At 34.8% G+C, this 13,436-nt stretch overlaps 1 protein-coding gene across 1 annotated transcript in view; it reads right to left on the minus strand.

The window, feature by feature from the left end:
- LOC126828029 (5-aminolevulinate synthase, erythroid-specific, mitochondrial) overlaps positions 1-13,212 on the minus strand; it is a 32,051-nt gene extending 18,839 nt beyond the window's left edge. Inside the window, 1 exon segment of the mRNA XM_056102265.1 lies at positions 12,522-13,212. Within this exon segment, the coding sequence (XP_055958240.1) occupies positions 12,522-13,212 (691 nt within the window).
- Positions 13,213-13,436: the final 224 nt, after the last annotated feature.

A 13,436-nucleotide genomic window follows, 5' to 3' on the forward strand; every position in this document is an offset into this window, starting at 1 on the left:
CTACTAGCTAAAACCATTTCTCCACCCTGGAAGTCTGCTTGAAAGTTTCAAATAGATATCTTATATAGCACTCACGTATATCACGCATAACAGAGCGTGTTCATGGCCCTGAACTTGTGTAATTAACAAAATGATTGGTTAAATTAAACCCAATGACGCAATAGTACCTTTCCTTGCACAAGTGCTCTCTGTAGTATTTTATAGACACATGTTTTGGCTAAATAACTCTTTTTTTATATAAAAATATAAAGTTGATTTAGTATACACTATAAAATATAGATATTCTAACTAATTATTCACGCATCCGGCAACTATAAATGATTACTGTACTATAAAACTAAGCTGTGAAAGAAAAACACAAATAATCAAAAATCAAAAGTTGCGTGCAAAAGCTCTTCAAAAATTCATATGTACTTCAAAGTCCTACGAAAATTCACTAAGCCTAAACACAGAAAACACGAATTGTCTTTGTTAAATCTTCATGTGTCCTAATTTCAAAACACTATAGCACATCACGTAATATTTATAAAGTTCAGGTTTCACTTTAAATTCTGTCTCAGTATATCTCAATTTGGTAAATTGGTAAATCATTTCCTCTTCTTGGATGTCTATTGGTCTGTTTCAACTACCATAGTATCAAGTTGTAAACTTTCTTTTTTTCTTCTAAGTATGATAGGTTTATACAATTTTATCCGTCAATCAAACATGTCATTGCCATCATACCAAGAACTAACTATTCCTATATATTATTATTAACTTTATTTTTGATTAAAGTTAAACTTCATTTAGTTATTAATAAACTTTGATGTGTCTCTTTAATTATAAATTTTGAAACTAACTTTGACCTCTTGACCTTATGTTAGTAATCTACAATTTTATAGTTTTATAATTTTCGTTTCTGTTTTAGAATTCCTACATTGTTATTTTATATTTCACCGTCAGTAATGTGACCTTTTTGACCTTATCATATTAATCTACCATTTGGTAAGTGAGCTAACACAAATACATCAATACATGAAACAGGTCGCGCGTTACCTATTCCATCATTTATTATATAAACATTATTTAGAATACAACTATGTTGAAGGAAATGGTTGCGCACCCATTCCCCCCAAACACCAGTCTATATTTATATGAACATTACATTCCTAGCTTTCAATTACCATATAATTTAGTATCATTTAACTCGTCACTGAAACCACGTGACTTTTACACACCTCATTTTTAAAATACCTATTGTTTTGAATAACCAGACTAGTACAATGTGACATGTCAAATTACACATTCCTAACCACCCCGCGTGAACAATTTAAAGCAAAATTTAATTAATGACAAAATAGCATTTAGCAAATATATATTTAATGTTTATATTACGTTTCTAAAGCAAAAATTTAATAAAATAAAATTATATACGGACAAAATCTTCCGTATAACTTTTCTAAAAAAAAGTGTCGTATTCTTACTTTAACCTCGTATTAAACTCGTATTAATGACTTTGCGATAATCTCACAATTTAACGAGCCAATAATTTTCTCCCCAGAAAAACTATTACCAACATCCCTAGATTAATTACATGGGACCTTAACATAACCTAACTTTTTATTCAAAAGTTAAATTACCTAAATTTAGTTTTACTCGACTAAAACTAAAATCTTGAGAATTGGACTAGAGTCCCAAAATTACATTAGCATTATATAGCTAATTAACCATACATACGAACGAGAGAGAGAGAGAGAGAGAGAGAGAGAGAGAGAGAGAGAGAGAGAGAGGGCAATGGGGTTTAACGTCCACTCGACACAAACTAGGTCATTTCGGGACTAACATGGTTTAATTTTATTTCAATAATTCGCTTGCGCGTAGGGGTCTTTAGCAGTGGGAGGAAACCGGAGGACCCGGAGAAAACCCACGAGGTTGGACAGGCGACCCTACTCCTTGTCACGTACAACCGGGGATTCGAAACCACGCCAGTTGACTCAATGACAGACTTTATGATACAGCGCGCGCGTGCTAACCATTCAGCCACGCATAACAGAGCGTGTTCATGGCCCTGAACTTGTGTAAATGACAAAATGATTGGTTAAATTAAACCCAATGACGCAATAGTATTTTTCCTTGCACGCGTGCTCTCTGTGGTATTCTATAGACACTCTTTTTTTATATAACAATGTCATTTATACCCTAAGCTGATACAGTACACACTATATATAATATATATGTGAATATGTGTGAAACTATTAATTTGTCAAATATATTAATTAATGAAATATAAAGTCATCTTATTTCTCTTATTCTTTGTCTATAAATTTAAAAACAATGTCGCCACGACTATATTGCTACACGTTTTGTCTTCGAAGGAATTATTAGTGAGCAGAAATTCGCCCGTGTATCTGTAATCACTCGTCACTTCAGTCAGTTATATAGAAGGGTAACTCGTGTTTTCCTTTTGAGTTCGTCACTTCGGTTTTTTTTAAAAAAAATCATCATAACGCCTCTGTCGTAGCAATATTAATGTGTTAAAATTATATTTGGAACGTGTTTAACCAGTTCTATCGCATATGTGATAATGACTGACACCAATATTGTCCTTTAAATGTGCCAGAATATAATTTACATTTCTGAAAAAGTAAATGAAACTTACTTCTTTTCAGTGGTATTCTGTGTGATATCTGGAATGCCGTAGTATGACCCGTATTTTGACATTTAAGAACCCACCCAACCCCTCCGAATCAATTAATAGAGTTTAATAGCGTACAACTTTTCAAGTTATTTTCTGGCACATTTATATTTACATACCTTGAAATAACATTAAAGTTTAACGGTACTAAACTTTATTAAGTTGGGGGGGGGGGGTATATAAAGTCAAAAAAACGATCTTAATATGAAATTCTCGATATCTCTTCATATACAGATGGAAAGTATGTTTATTGTTTGCTACCAAATGTGGGGGGGGGGTATATAAAGTCAAAAAAACGATCTTAATATGAAATTCTCGATATCTCTTCATATACAGATGGAAAGTATGTTTATTGTTTGCTACAAAATGTAAATTATTTTCTTGCACATTTGTATTTACATACCTTGAAAAAGAACAAATTTGAAATGGCACTAACATGTATTAAATGAGGAGGGGTGGGGGGTATTTAACGTCAAAATACGGGCCGTAACACAAAATACAAGATATTGTGATGCATACCATACATTTTTAAAATTGTAAAATATTTTCTGATGGCATATTCATATTTGGGCAATTTTCACAAAAACGTTCAAATAACGGTAAAGACAAATTTTAAAAAGTAATTATGAATTTTTAACAGAATTTTCACCAAAGTCTCCAAACCTCTAGTCTACGAACACCAGGACACAGGGGTGTAATTTATCTGGACGATTCCCTGTTGATGCCAAGGTCTTGTCAAACTTCCAACAGTCTAATTCAGGAGGCAACAACCATTTTTCAGAACGCAGGCTTCGTTATAATCGTAGAGAAATCTTCCCTGCACCAAAAGCAGGAAATTATGTTCCTTGGTTTTCACACTGACACGATATCTATGATTATATCCGTACCTCGGGAGATTCACAACCTACTGAGCAGTACAAGTCCATCAATAAAACAAGCTGCAAGAGTAATAGGATTATTGGTGTCAATATTTCCGGCAATCTACCAAGGCTCGCTTCATTACCGTCATTTAGAAAGAGACAAATCAAGGGCACTTCTTCAGAAAGTCGCTTATCAGGCCACCATGTCGCTATCAGCTCCAGCAGTTTTGGAATTAAGTTGGTGGACTTTGAATCTCACACTAGTGAATGGCAAAACCAATACGTTTTCCGGAGCCAACATTCATTTTTACAACAGATGCATCAAAGAATGGATGGCGAGCAGAGATGAACCAAACACGGGTATGGGGTCGATGGACAATAGACGAGGCCAAGTCTCGCATAAACCTACTAGAACGGAAAGCAGTTCAATTTGCTTTGCTAACCCTTGCACCTTCGATGTTCAATACAAGTACAGATCGACAACAAGTCGGCAGTTGCCTACATCACTCACATGGGCGGGACGCACTCTGTAGAACTAGATTTACTGGCCAGAGAAAATTCATACAGGAAAATTCATCTGTCAGCTGTTTACATACTAGGATTAGACAGCATCCATGCATATTTTCTTAGCAGACATTTTTGGGATCGAACAGAGTGGCAGTTAAACAAGAATGTCTTTATTTAGATAACAATGACACTTCGACCCAGGATAGACCTATTTGCCAGCAGACTGAACTTTCAGGTGCAAGTGTACATCTCTTGGCAACCGGATCCAATGGCATGGGGAACAGATGCATTCTCAATACCTTGGAAACTGATGACAGACTAGACCCCCCCCCCCCCCCCGCCTTCAATCTAATCCTAGGTGTATTAAACAAGGTACGTCTGGAAAATCCAAAAGTGCTGTTGATAACTCCGTACTGAACAGCTCAACCACGGTACCCCCAAGCTCTAGAACTGTCGTGCTATCAACCAATTTTAATACCAAAACAAAAGATCCTTCTCTCACTTCCGCACGATCAATCTCAAATCCCAAATACATCCATTGGAGGACACCCTGCAATTAATCGCGTTGACAGTTTGCGGAACAAGCTAAACACTTACTGTGCAACGCCTGGCGGACAAACACAAGTAAACGGTACGAATCAGCTTGGAAAGCTTGGTTATGGTGGAATAGTAGAAAACAGTTGGATTATGTAAGATTTGGATAAAGAGGTAACCGTTCTTGCTATAATAGTTCAAAAATAGATAATGGGAAATGAATATATCAAAAATTTAATTCAAATCACTTTATTCTGACCGAAGATGTCGTGTAAATTGTTTATAATTGTAGCACTGGTACTTGGCAATCGAGGATATGTCTAGATTATCCATTTTATCGTTAATTATTTTAATTTCGCAAGTGTTTTAATCCATTTAGATTCCAGCCATAGATTCCAGACATCCGAAAATTGACTGTATGCTTGTCGTAGGAATTAATGTCTAAATAATACAGCTGAAGCCAAAATAAAGGCATGTAATAAGCAGATTTAGTTCTTACACAGTGCATCTTTAATATGATATTTTGAACTATTATAGCACGTATACAATTCTATCTAAATCTTACATAATGTATCTTTAAGAATGTCTTTGAAATGAATATCTACTGAGCTCGGAATTTAACCACACATGTATCATGACTTTAAGTGGTGTTTCGAGTACTTGAATCGTTTACTTTAAACAACCTTTAGATAATGTAACACAGGGGATATGGTCGTTTGTGTGGGGTGGCCGACATGCTGTCGAAACATCCCAAAAGCTTCTGCCCAGCTGAGAACAACATTCCTCATTCACTCGAGATCTCGTGAGAAAATTGCCTAGATACGACATGCCCGGGACCCTTGTCACCATGTCGTATATGCAAAACGCTCAAATTGATAAAATTTTCATTTGAATTTTGAAATAATTTCTGCTATGTATTTGAGGAGATTTAAAAGATTTTGTTTGTTTGATGTTCGTCTTTTTCTTGTTATAATTAGGTAATTTGTATATGTGGAGTAAGTAGCATGGCGTCGTGGATGGGTTGAACACAAGGTTATATTATCTGATACTCGGCACACCAAACACTTAAGAGGATTAAACTGATATAAAATGACTAGGTGGCTACTTAAAGCCGACGTTGAAAGGAAAATGTTAAAAGTCTTATGAAGTGAGAGATTAGCTAATCCTGATTAAGTAGTAAAGATATGATAATTAATTTTATAATTTTTTAATAAAGTTTTCGACGGCAGCTGGCCAACAGAGATTAATTTTATGATCGGATATTACCGTCTCATGGGTCATTTCCCGTGTCTTGTTGTCGGGAGGGTGCACAATGTTTCAAATTGATTTTAACTGTAACAAGTGGTACTGTTTCAGTGATTTTGTATGTGACCACATTTCATCTCGGCAGTGTCTAGTCACTCGGATAGAACGAAAAACCGAGGTCATGTGTACATATTGGAATACACGTAAAAAAAACCTTGGCAGTTCAAAGAAAGACTCAGTCGCGGTCCGAGAAAATTTTTCTTAACGGGGCACTGTATGGCGAATCCCGAAATTCCCTTGTGCGTTTCATCACACCATTCCCTGATATTGTCTATCCGCCCCACCCCCTATTCCATCCTCCATGCACATCTGGAGCGACAAACTACTGATGGATATTTGTTTTCGTTGTCTTGCTGAGAAATCCTTCTCACGATTCGAGTCTTTTGATGGTAGGTGCAAATCTGTTTATCGGTAAAATTACACGATCAAAAAGCAAATAAATAAAACATTATACAGCGCGAAACTGTATCAAGTGCTTTCTATTAAATACTAATCTGAACGTGTTTAATGTTCCGGCATTGTTAAGGGCGATAATCAGTAAGATAAACAAATATATGAAAAATAGCTTCTAGTTGTCTCTGACATATTTATTCAATAATTAACATTTCTCTGTAAATCAGCAAAACTATTAAACAGAACTCCACACACAAATACCACTTTATTGCTCGCCTATCGACGATAACTCCACCCCCTGTCCTTTGTGATTGGTCCCCTTATGTATTCAGATTGACTGCATACGTACTTGTTATTTGAAATTGTATCATTAATATTGTTTAGCGACACCACCCAGAGACCAGAGAGGAAGCGTGTGTTAAAGTATCCCAAGTCTCTAACTCAGTATCATCCAAAGTCTTCGACATTAAAAACACGAGTTATTTGTCAATTTAAATCAACATTGATGTTGTGATCTTACCGAGAAAAGATGGGCTTCTGATATCCAATATTTAAGACAAAATAAACATTTTACCATTGGTACACGAATCGTGTACCATAATGCGTTTCACTGTCATTTGTAACAAGGGATTCCCATATTCTACAATCCTCTCCCCAGATTTGTCTTCCCTTGCAGTCCACACTAATGCTGGATAAGTCATGTCAAACGTTGACGCCAATGACGTATAATTCTAATCTGGAGAGCATGCGCAATGAATACTGTCGGTGTAGACTGGAATAACCAGAAGCTAGAGGTTGCCATTCGATTGAACATAACTCATTTGAAATTAGAGTAGAAACGATTAATGTAAATCAGTTTATATATATTCATATTACATTATCATATGCGTTGCGACCCATTTGTGTCAATTTCTAGATCCCAAATATTAGCGATTTAGCTCCTTTAAACAATATTAGTTACCTCGCAAACCTTTGTTTACAAGCACTATACGTTATTATCATCTATACCCTAATCTGGATGATATAGATATATTTTCCAGCTAGTAATACTCGATATAGCTACTTCAAAGATAGCAAACTTCAAAAGATGATAACATAAACATTCCTACAGCGCTCAATATACATGTATAATTGATTTAAGAACGGTAGTCTTAACAGCAATATACACCTCCCGGACAAAACAGTGCAGCAGATACCTACAGTAACCACTAGCAGGCATAATAATGTAAATAGTTAATAAAATTAACCATATTATGGTTATTGTGCCGTTTTTCTCACAACATCAGTATGTTGAAGCATTAAAAAACATGCTGTGCAGATTAGCATAGGGTCCCTGTGTTCGTGGGGGTCTCGGCAAACTGCCCAACGGGTCCATGCGTTAAGACGATCCTGGGTTCAAGTTGACAGGTAATACAGGAGTTTACAACTATTCAGTAGTAGAATCGTTCATATCAGCTTTTAATCATATCACTGACCCCTACTCATCAATGAGGTGGCGCGGGTGGTGGGGTCGCCTAATGGTTTAACGTGTGTGCGTTAGATCATAAGGTTTGTCACCGGGTCAAATGTGGTTTAGATTCCCCGCTTGTACCTGACAAGGAGTAGGGTCGCCTATCCTCCAACTTCGTGGATTTTCTCCAGACCCCCCCCCCCCAACCCCTCTCTCTCTCTCTTACTCGCCAAGGTTTATAATAATTCCATCAAAATTTCGAATAAGGACCTTACAAGGAGTTACCTATGCGGTGGTAACATATATCGATTGAACTTCGATAGAGTTCCCCCTCTCGGCACAATGGAACCCAAAACATTAGGGATGGCGGCTGGGGGTTCAATAGGGCTCTTCATTTCATAATTTTCTTTTGACTACATGTTCCATGTTCCTCGATAGTTTACACTGTCCGTGTCTGTTCTTTTGTTCATATATTCGTTACATCTGTTGGTGCTTATCTAATGGTGCGGGCCCCCTGCACTAACTTTCAAAGGGATCAATGGGATAAACACAGAATAATATGTCATTTGAGATAAGTAAAGATTGATATAATTTTATGAATATTTTATATAAAAAGGCATATCGCTGGTACATATAGGCCCAATATATATAAGGGTTTAGATCAATATATCTGAACCTTTTCATTGTATTGAAATATTTTGTATTAATTTCCCAAATATTTTGATAGGTTTAATCACCAGTGCTCTGTTTCACAAATCGAACCATTTTAGATCAAATCCACTAAAATAATATTTTAAGTTAAAATTTTATCTTAACTTAAAATAGTGGCGTTTCACAAAACTATTTGAGGGAATTTTAAGTTGTTAAATACTGTTAAAATTCGACAATAATTTACAGCCTAGATTATTCATTTCGAAATGTATCGGTGGGTTGGCCTTGAACTTGGCATTTGATTTGTGACCTTGGCATTTGATTTACTCCAGGCTTCAATGGAAATAATCGATCTGTTTTACAGACCTAATGCGACATCCGTCTTTTATACCTGTCCAAGATGACTGACCTTTAAAAGGTCAGACCGCTGTAGTTCTAAGGGTGACGTCACATCACAATGTTTACCAACAAAGCAAGATGGCATCGATAACGCCAAAAAAGATTACTTCTGTGGCTTGTTTTTGTTGTTTTAAAACGAACACGAGCAGGTCAATCAGATTAGACGGTAAAAAATGTACTTCTGAAAGAATTAAGAGTAGACAAACAGAAAAAAACGTCAAATTGATGGTCACACGTGCGTTGTTTACATTGAACGTAGTAATATGAACTGGTACGGGCAAAATTATATCGTTTTACCCATTTTACGCCTCCGCGTACTATTTTCTGTACCTATTTACGCTAAATATGGAATATTTTTTATCAAGATATACTTCAAACACCTTTATTTATTTTTCTAATACTAAAAAAAAAATGTTTCAGAATTTAATTTGTCGAAAGAAAAAAGTTAATATTTTGTAGTCATTAAGTCGCATCGATGTCATCCTTATCAGTGATTGTAGCGGCCAAGCGAATATTCACTGCGGATCAGTGTGGGAAATAATGTGTAACGATAAACTAAATCGCTTGAATTTCGTAGTTTTATGGTATTATGGATAACAGAAACTATTAAGAATTGTCACAAACATATGATATTTGTGACTCAAACGACTAATCTATGCTGTAAATTGTAGTCAAATTTGAAAAGTATTTAACAACTTTGAAACTAATCCACCAAATAGCCTAGATGCCTAGATTTGAAATATCATCCCCATATATACTGTTCCAAAAATAGTTTGAAATTACGAAAGTGACACACTCCTTATTGGATAATGCCTATTTATCTTAATTAAAATGACTTTTTCTCCAAGATAAAATATCTTTGGCTCCTATATAAAACTTCTCTGACATAAGCCTTCATTAAGAAATAATAATAAATTTATGATATTAAAATTTAATATCGAATAGGCCTATAACATTTTTTCAATAAACATATTTAAGATTATTGATTTATCATTTTACAAAATTTAATTATGATAACCCCAAAACCATATGAGTAAATACTTTGCATATGGCATGTTTAGTTTTGTAGGCCTTCTAATACCAAGAAATTGGCCATTTTAAACGAAGATATTATTTTTTTATAGATAAAGTGCTCTTCTTTCCATGACATTAGACGAAGTGAGTTCAGATTTTCTTTTAGGTCTTTTATTCTGTCTATTAATTATTTGAAAATAGTATAATTTATACTTGAATCATATGGTAATATATAACATAGTTACAAAGAGTTTTGTTTACTGGGGTTTTGAGTGGGTTTTTTTCTTGGGGTTTTAATTTGGGGCGTCATCTAATTGCTTCAATTGCCTTACAATAAAATAAACGGTTGGACCGCAGCTATATTTCCCATGCTATGAAAAGAAATTGAATGAGAATTGTTTTAGTGAATGATAGTATGTTAAAAATGTGACCCGGGCCATTGGCAATATTAACATTATTCCAAATATATCTATATGTCACAATAGATCTAACAATGTCGCCCTAATCAATGTTTGTTAATGTCGTGATTTTAAGTTAGGAGAGGGTGACGATGTCCTAAGTTAAAATTCCCTCAAATAGTTTTGTGAAACGCCACTATTTTAAGTTAAGATAAAATTTTAAATTAAAATATTATTTTAGTGGATTTTATCTAAAATGCTTAAAATCGTTTTGTGAAACGCATCTATCTTAAGTTAGGATATAATCTTAGTTTAAGATGATTTTAAAGGGACAATAACACTCTTGCTGGCTTGAAAGCTCCAGAAAATAAATAATATCTCTATCTAAGTACTAGATGTTTAAGTGTCCTACCTGTTGTGTAAATTATCCATTACATCCTTTTTTACTTGTCCAGAGGGTTCGAAAATATTTTTAAATCGAAGTTTCATTTGAAAAGGTTTACGTTAGACGTTTCAAACCATTATGTTGAATTTTTCAAAATTTTGAAATAAGGTGTGTTAAGATGAAATTTGTATCATCAATTAATTGAAATATTGTAAAATAGTGCAACTTGTTGACCAGAATAAAGATTGGGACATATTATTCAGTTACAACAAGAGTGGTATTGAGCCTTTAAGGAGATTTATGTTTTGTGAAACAGGGCCCAGGTATACAATAAAAAAGGTTCGGGTTTTAGTTTCAAATATATCGTATGTTCTATCGACTAACATTCATTTAAGTTAAAGGCCCCATGCGTCATTTTGCGCTATTGGAATTCCTTAAATAATATTGTGAAAATTTGATCTCTAATACGAATACCACTTCAAAAATGGTTTAATTCCGTTCACATAGTGATAATAAATTGAAATTCCATCGATCTATGCTGCTTGAGGGTAACAAGGCGCCGCCATCTTGTATTGGTAGCAGAGAAACCTACTGGCGTTAATATATCGATTTTGTTTTGTTAATTAAAAGTAATCAAAGTGATTACATATTTAGCGTGTATTAAGCCGTGAGAAATTTGACATTTTAGCGAAAATGGAAAGGACGCATCGAGCCTTTAAAATAATATTTTTTTAACATACGTAGAAAGAATATGGACGGTCGTTGACTCCGTTGTATTGCACATTGACAATGAACGTTAAAAATACATAACAATAAATTACAAACAAGGGAAGCAAGGAAAATATTTACATAAAACATTGCCTAGCTACACCTGTACCCTGATGGTAAAATTGTGACAAAATTCAATTATTATTGACTTGATTCTTCTTGGCTTCAAATCACATAGGATGCCTGAAAGTAGACATTATATAGGTAACAATTTAAAATCTACTCAATAAGTATTATAAGTTAAATTGTTTCAATGGCATTTAATAACTGAACGAGAATATACAGGTCACAATAACATTCGATGGAATATAATTACTGACTGAGCGACTATAGATAGGCAACAAAAATAAACAGGATCACCGGCATAGGTATATTTAGAAAAAAGATCTATAGCTTATAATATACACAGTAACAATTCTATGGTCACAATTACTGCTTATTACTGAGCGACGGTTCGATAGGCATGCCTATCTATAGTCGCTCAGTCAGTAATTATATTCCATCGAATGTTATTGTGACCTGTATATTCTAGTTCAGTTATTAAATGCCATAAATTTATGTATTAAAATACATAAATTTATAAAATAACACGGGCGTCCATATTGGTTTTTTTAGCGTCTCAATTAATATATTAATCAAGAGTTAACATTTTTGCATTAATTAAGATACCGTTATTAATTAATATCAAAATTAATATAAGCTATTTTTAAAATAATAATTAATATTATATTACTCTTTCGTGTGTAATTGCTACGGTGGTTACGATCAATGCACACATATTGTCAAAACTACAACCATAGATGACTTCGCTCAAAATAAAGTAACTTGAATGAATTTTTTTTTCAATATATTCATTTTGCATTATCTATTTTGGAAATATTATAGCGATAACGACCAGCGCTGTATCTAAATCTTACATAATGCCCCTTTGAATAAGTAAATAAGAAAGTAAATAGTTATATATTAGATATTGGACATTTGCGATATATGTACTTGGTTTGAAATATATGTCTTACAAGTAATTTTTAATTTTGTAAAATGAGAAATATTCGCTTAAAACTTTACCTGGGATTAATCGCATACATTGTAGATGGAGAATTTTCAGGATAATTTGACCACTGAGTAGATGTTGGTCCATACATCGCTGAACTAACGCCCTGACCGTTGATACCAGTGTAATTACCGGGTGTCGCCCAATTCCAGAAATGACTATTGATACCCTGTTGTCTTAAAGCCTCGTCTAATTTATAAGCTCTGCGCTCAGCTTCGGTATAAGGCGAATACAGGGGACTCATCGCAGTTGTCATTGAGACGGGATTCAATCCAATATCAGAGAAAGAGGAAACTGGTGGAGGCGATAAATATCCGTTGTGCATGTTATATATGTTCATTCCTTGATTTTTCTTACGACCACGTTTGCGAGATCGCCGACGCTGTCTAAAATCACCACGCATGAAATCTTGTAAGTTCGCTGGATGTATGGCCCAATAGTTGCCTTTACCATCTTCGCATCTTCCTGCCTTTATAAAACATTCATTTAAAGATAGATTGTGACGCACGCTGTTTCTCCAACCTTGACCACGATTTACATAATAAGGAAATTTGCTTTCTATCCAGGAGTATATAGATCCTAAGTTTAATCGTTTCTCGGATGATTCTAGGATGGCTTTACCTATAAGGGCAATATATGACATGGACGGCTTGATATCTGAACTTGATTCGGGTTCCGAAATTTTCTGATTCTGGGCGGTATCTTTTTCGTCATCACCCCCACTAACTCCCCTATCCGCTCCCAATACTGTACATTCGCCAGAGAGCACGGATTCAGCTGACAGTTTTTCTTCTTCTGTCTGACTGCTTATTTCACATTTCATGACTTGTTTTAATCCTGGAAAGTCTTTATTCTCCTCAGTGGAATATAGCTGGTTGAGATTGGTCGGAAACACACTGATTGAACCGTGCGAATAGTCAGATCTAGTGGCATTTTGATTAAAAGAAACGCGACCATTAACAGTAAAATGATACTCTCTTGGCAACGGTTGCGGCGTCGAAGATTCGAATTTTAAATGATTCGAACTTGTATTTTCTTGGTTATAGG

Source organism: Patella vulgata, chromosome 7 (assembly GCF_932274485.2).
Source record: "Patella vulgata chromosome 7, xgPatVulg1.2, whole genome shotgun sequence".
In the NCBI taxonomy this organism is placed as follows: domain Eukaryota; kingdom Metazoa; phylum Mollusca; class Gastropoda; family Patellidae; genus Patella; species Patella vulgata.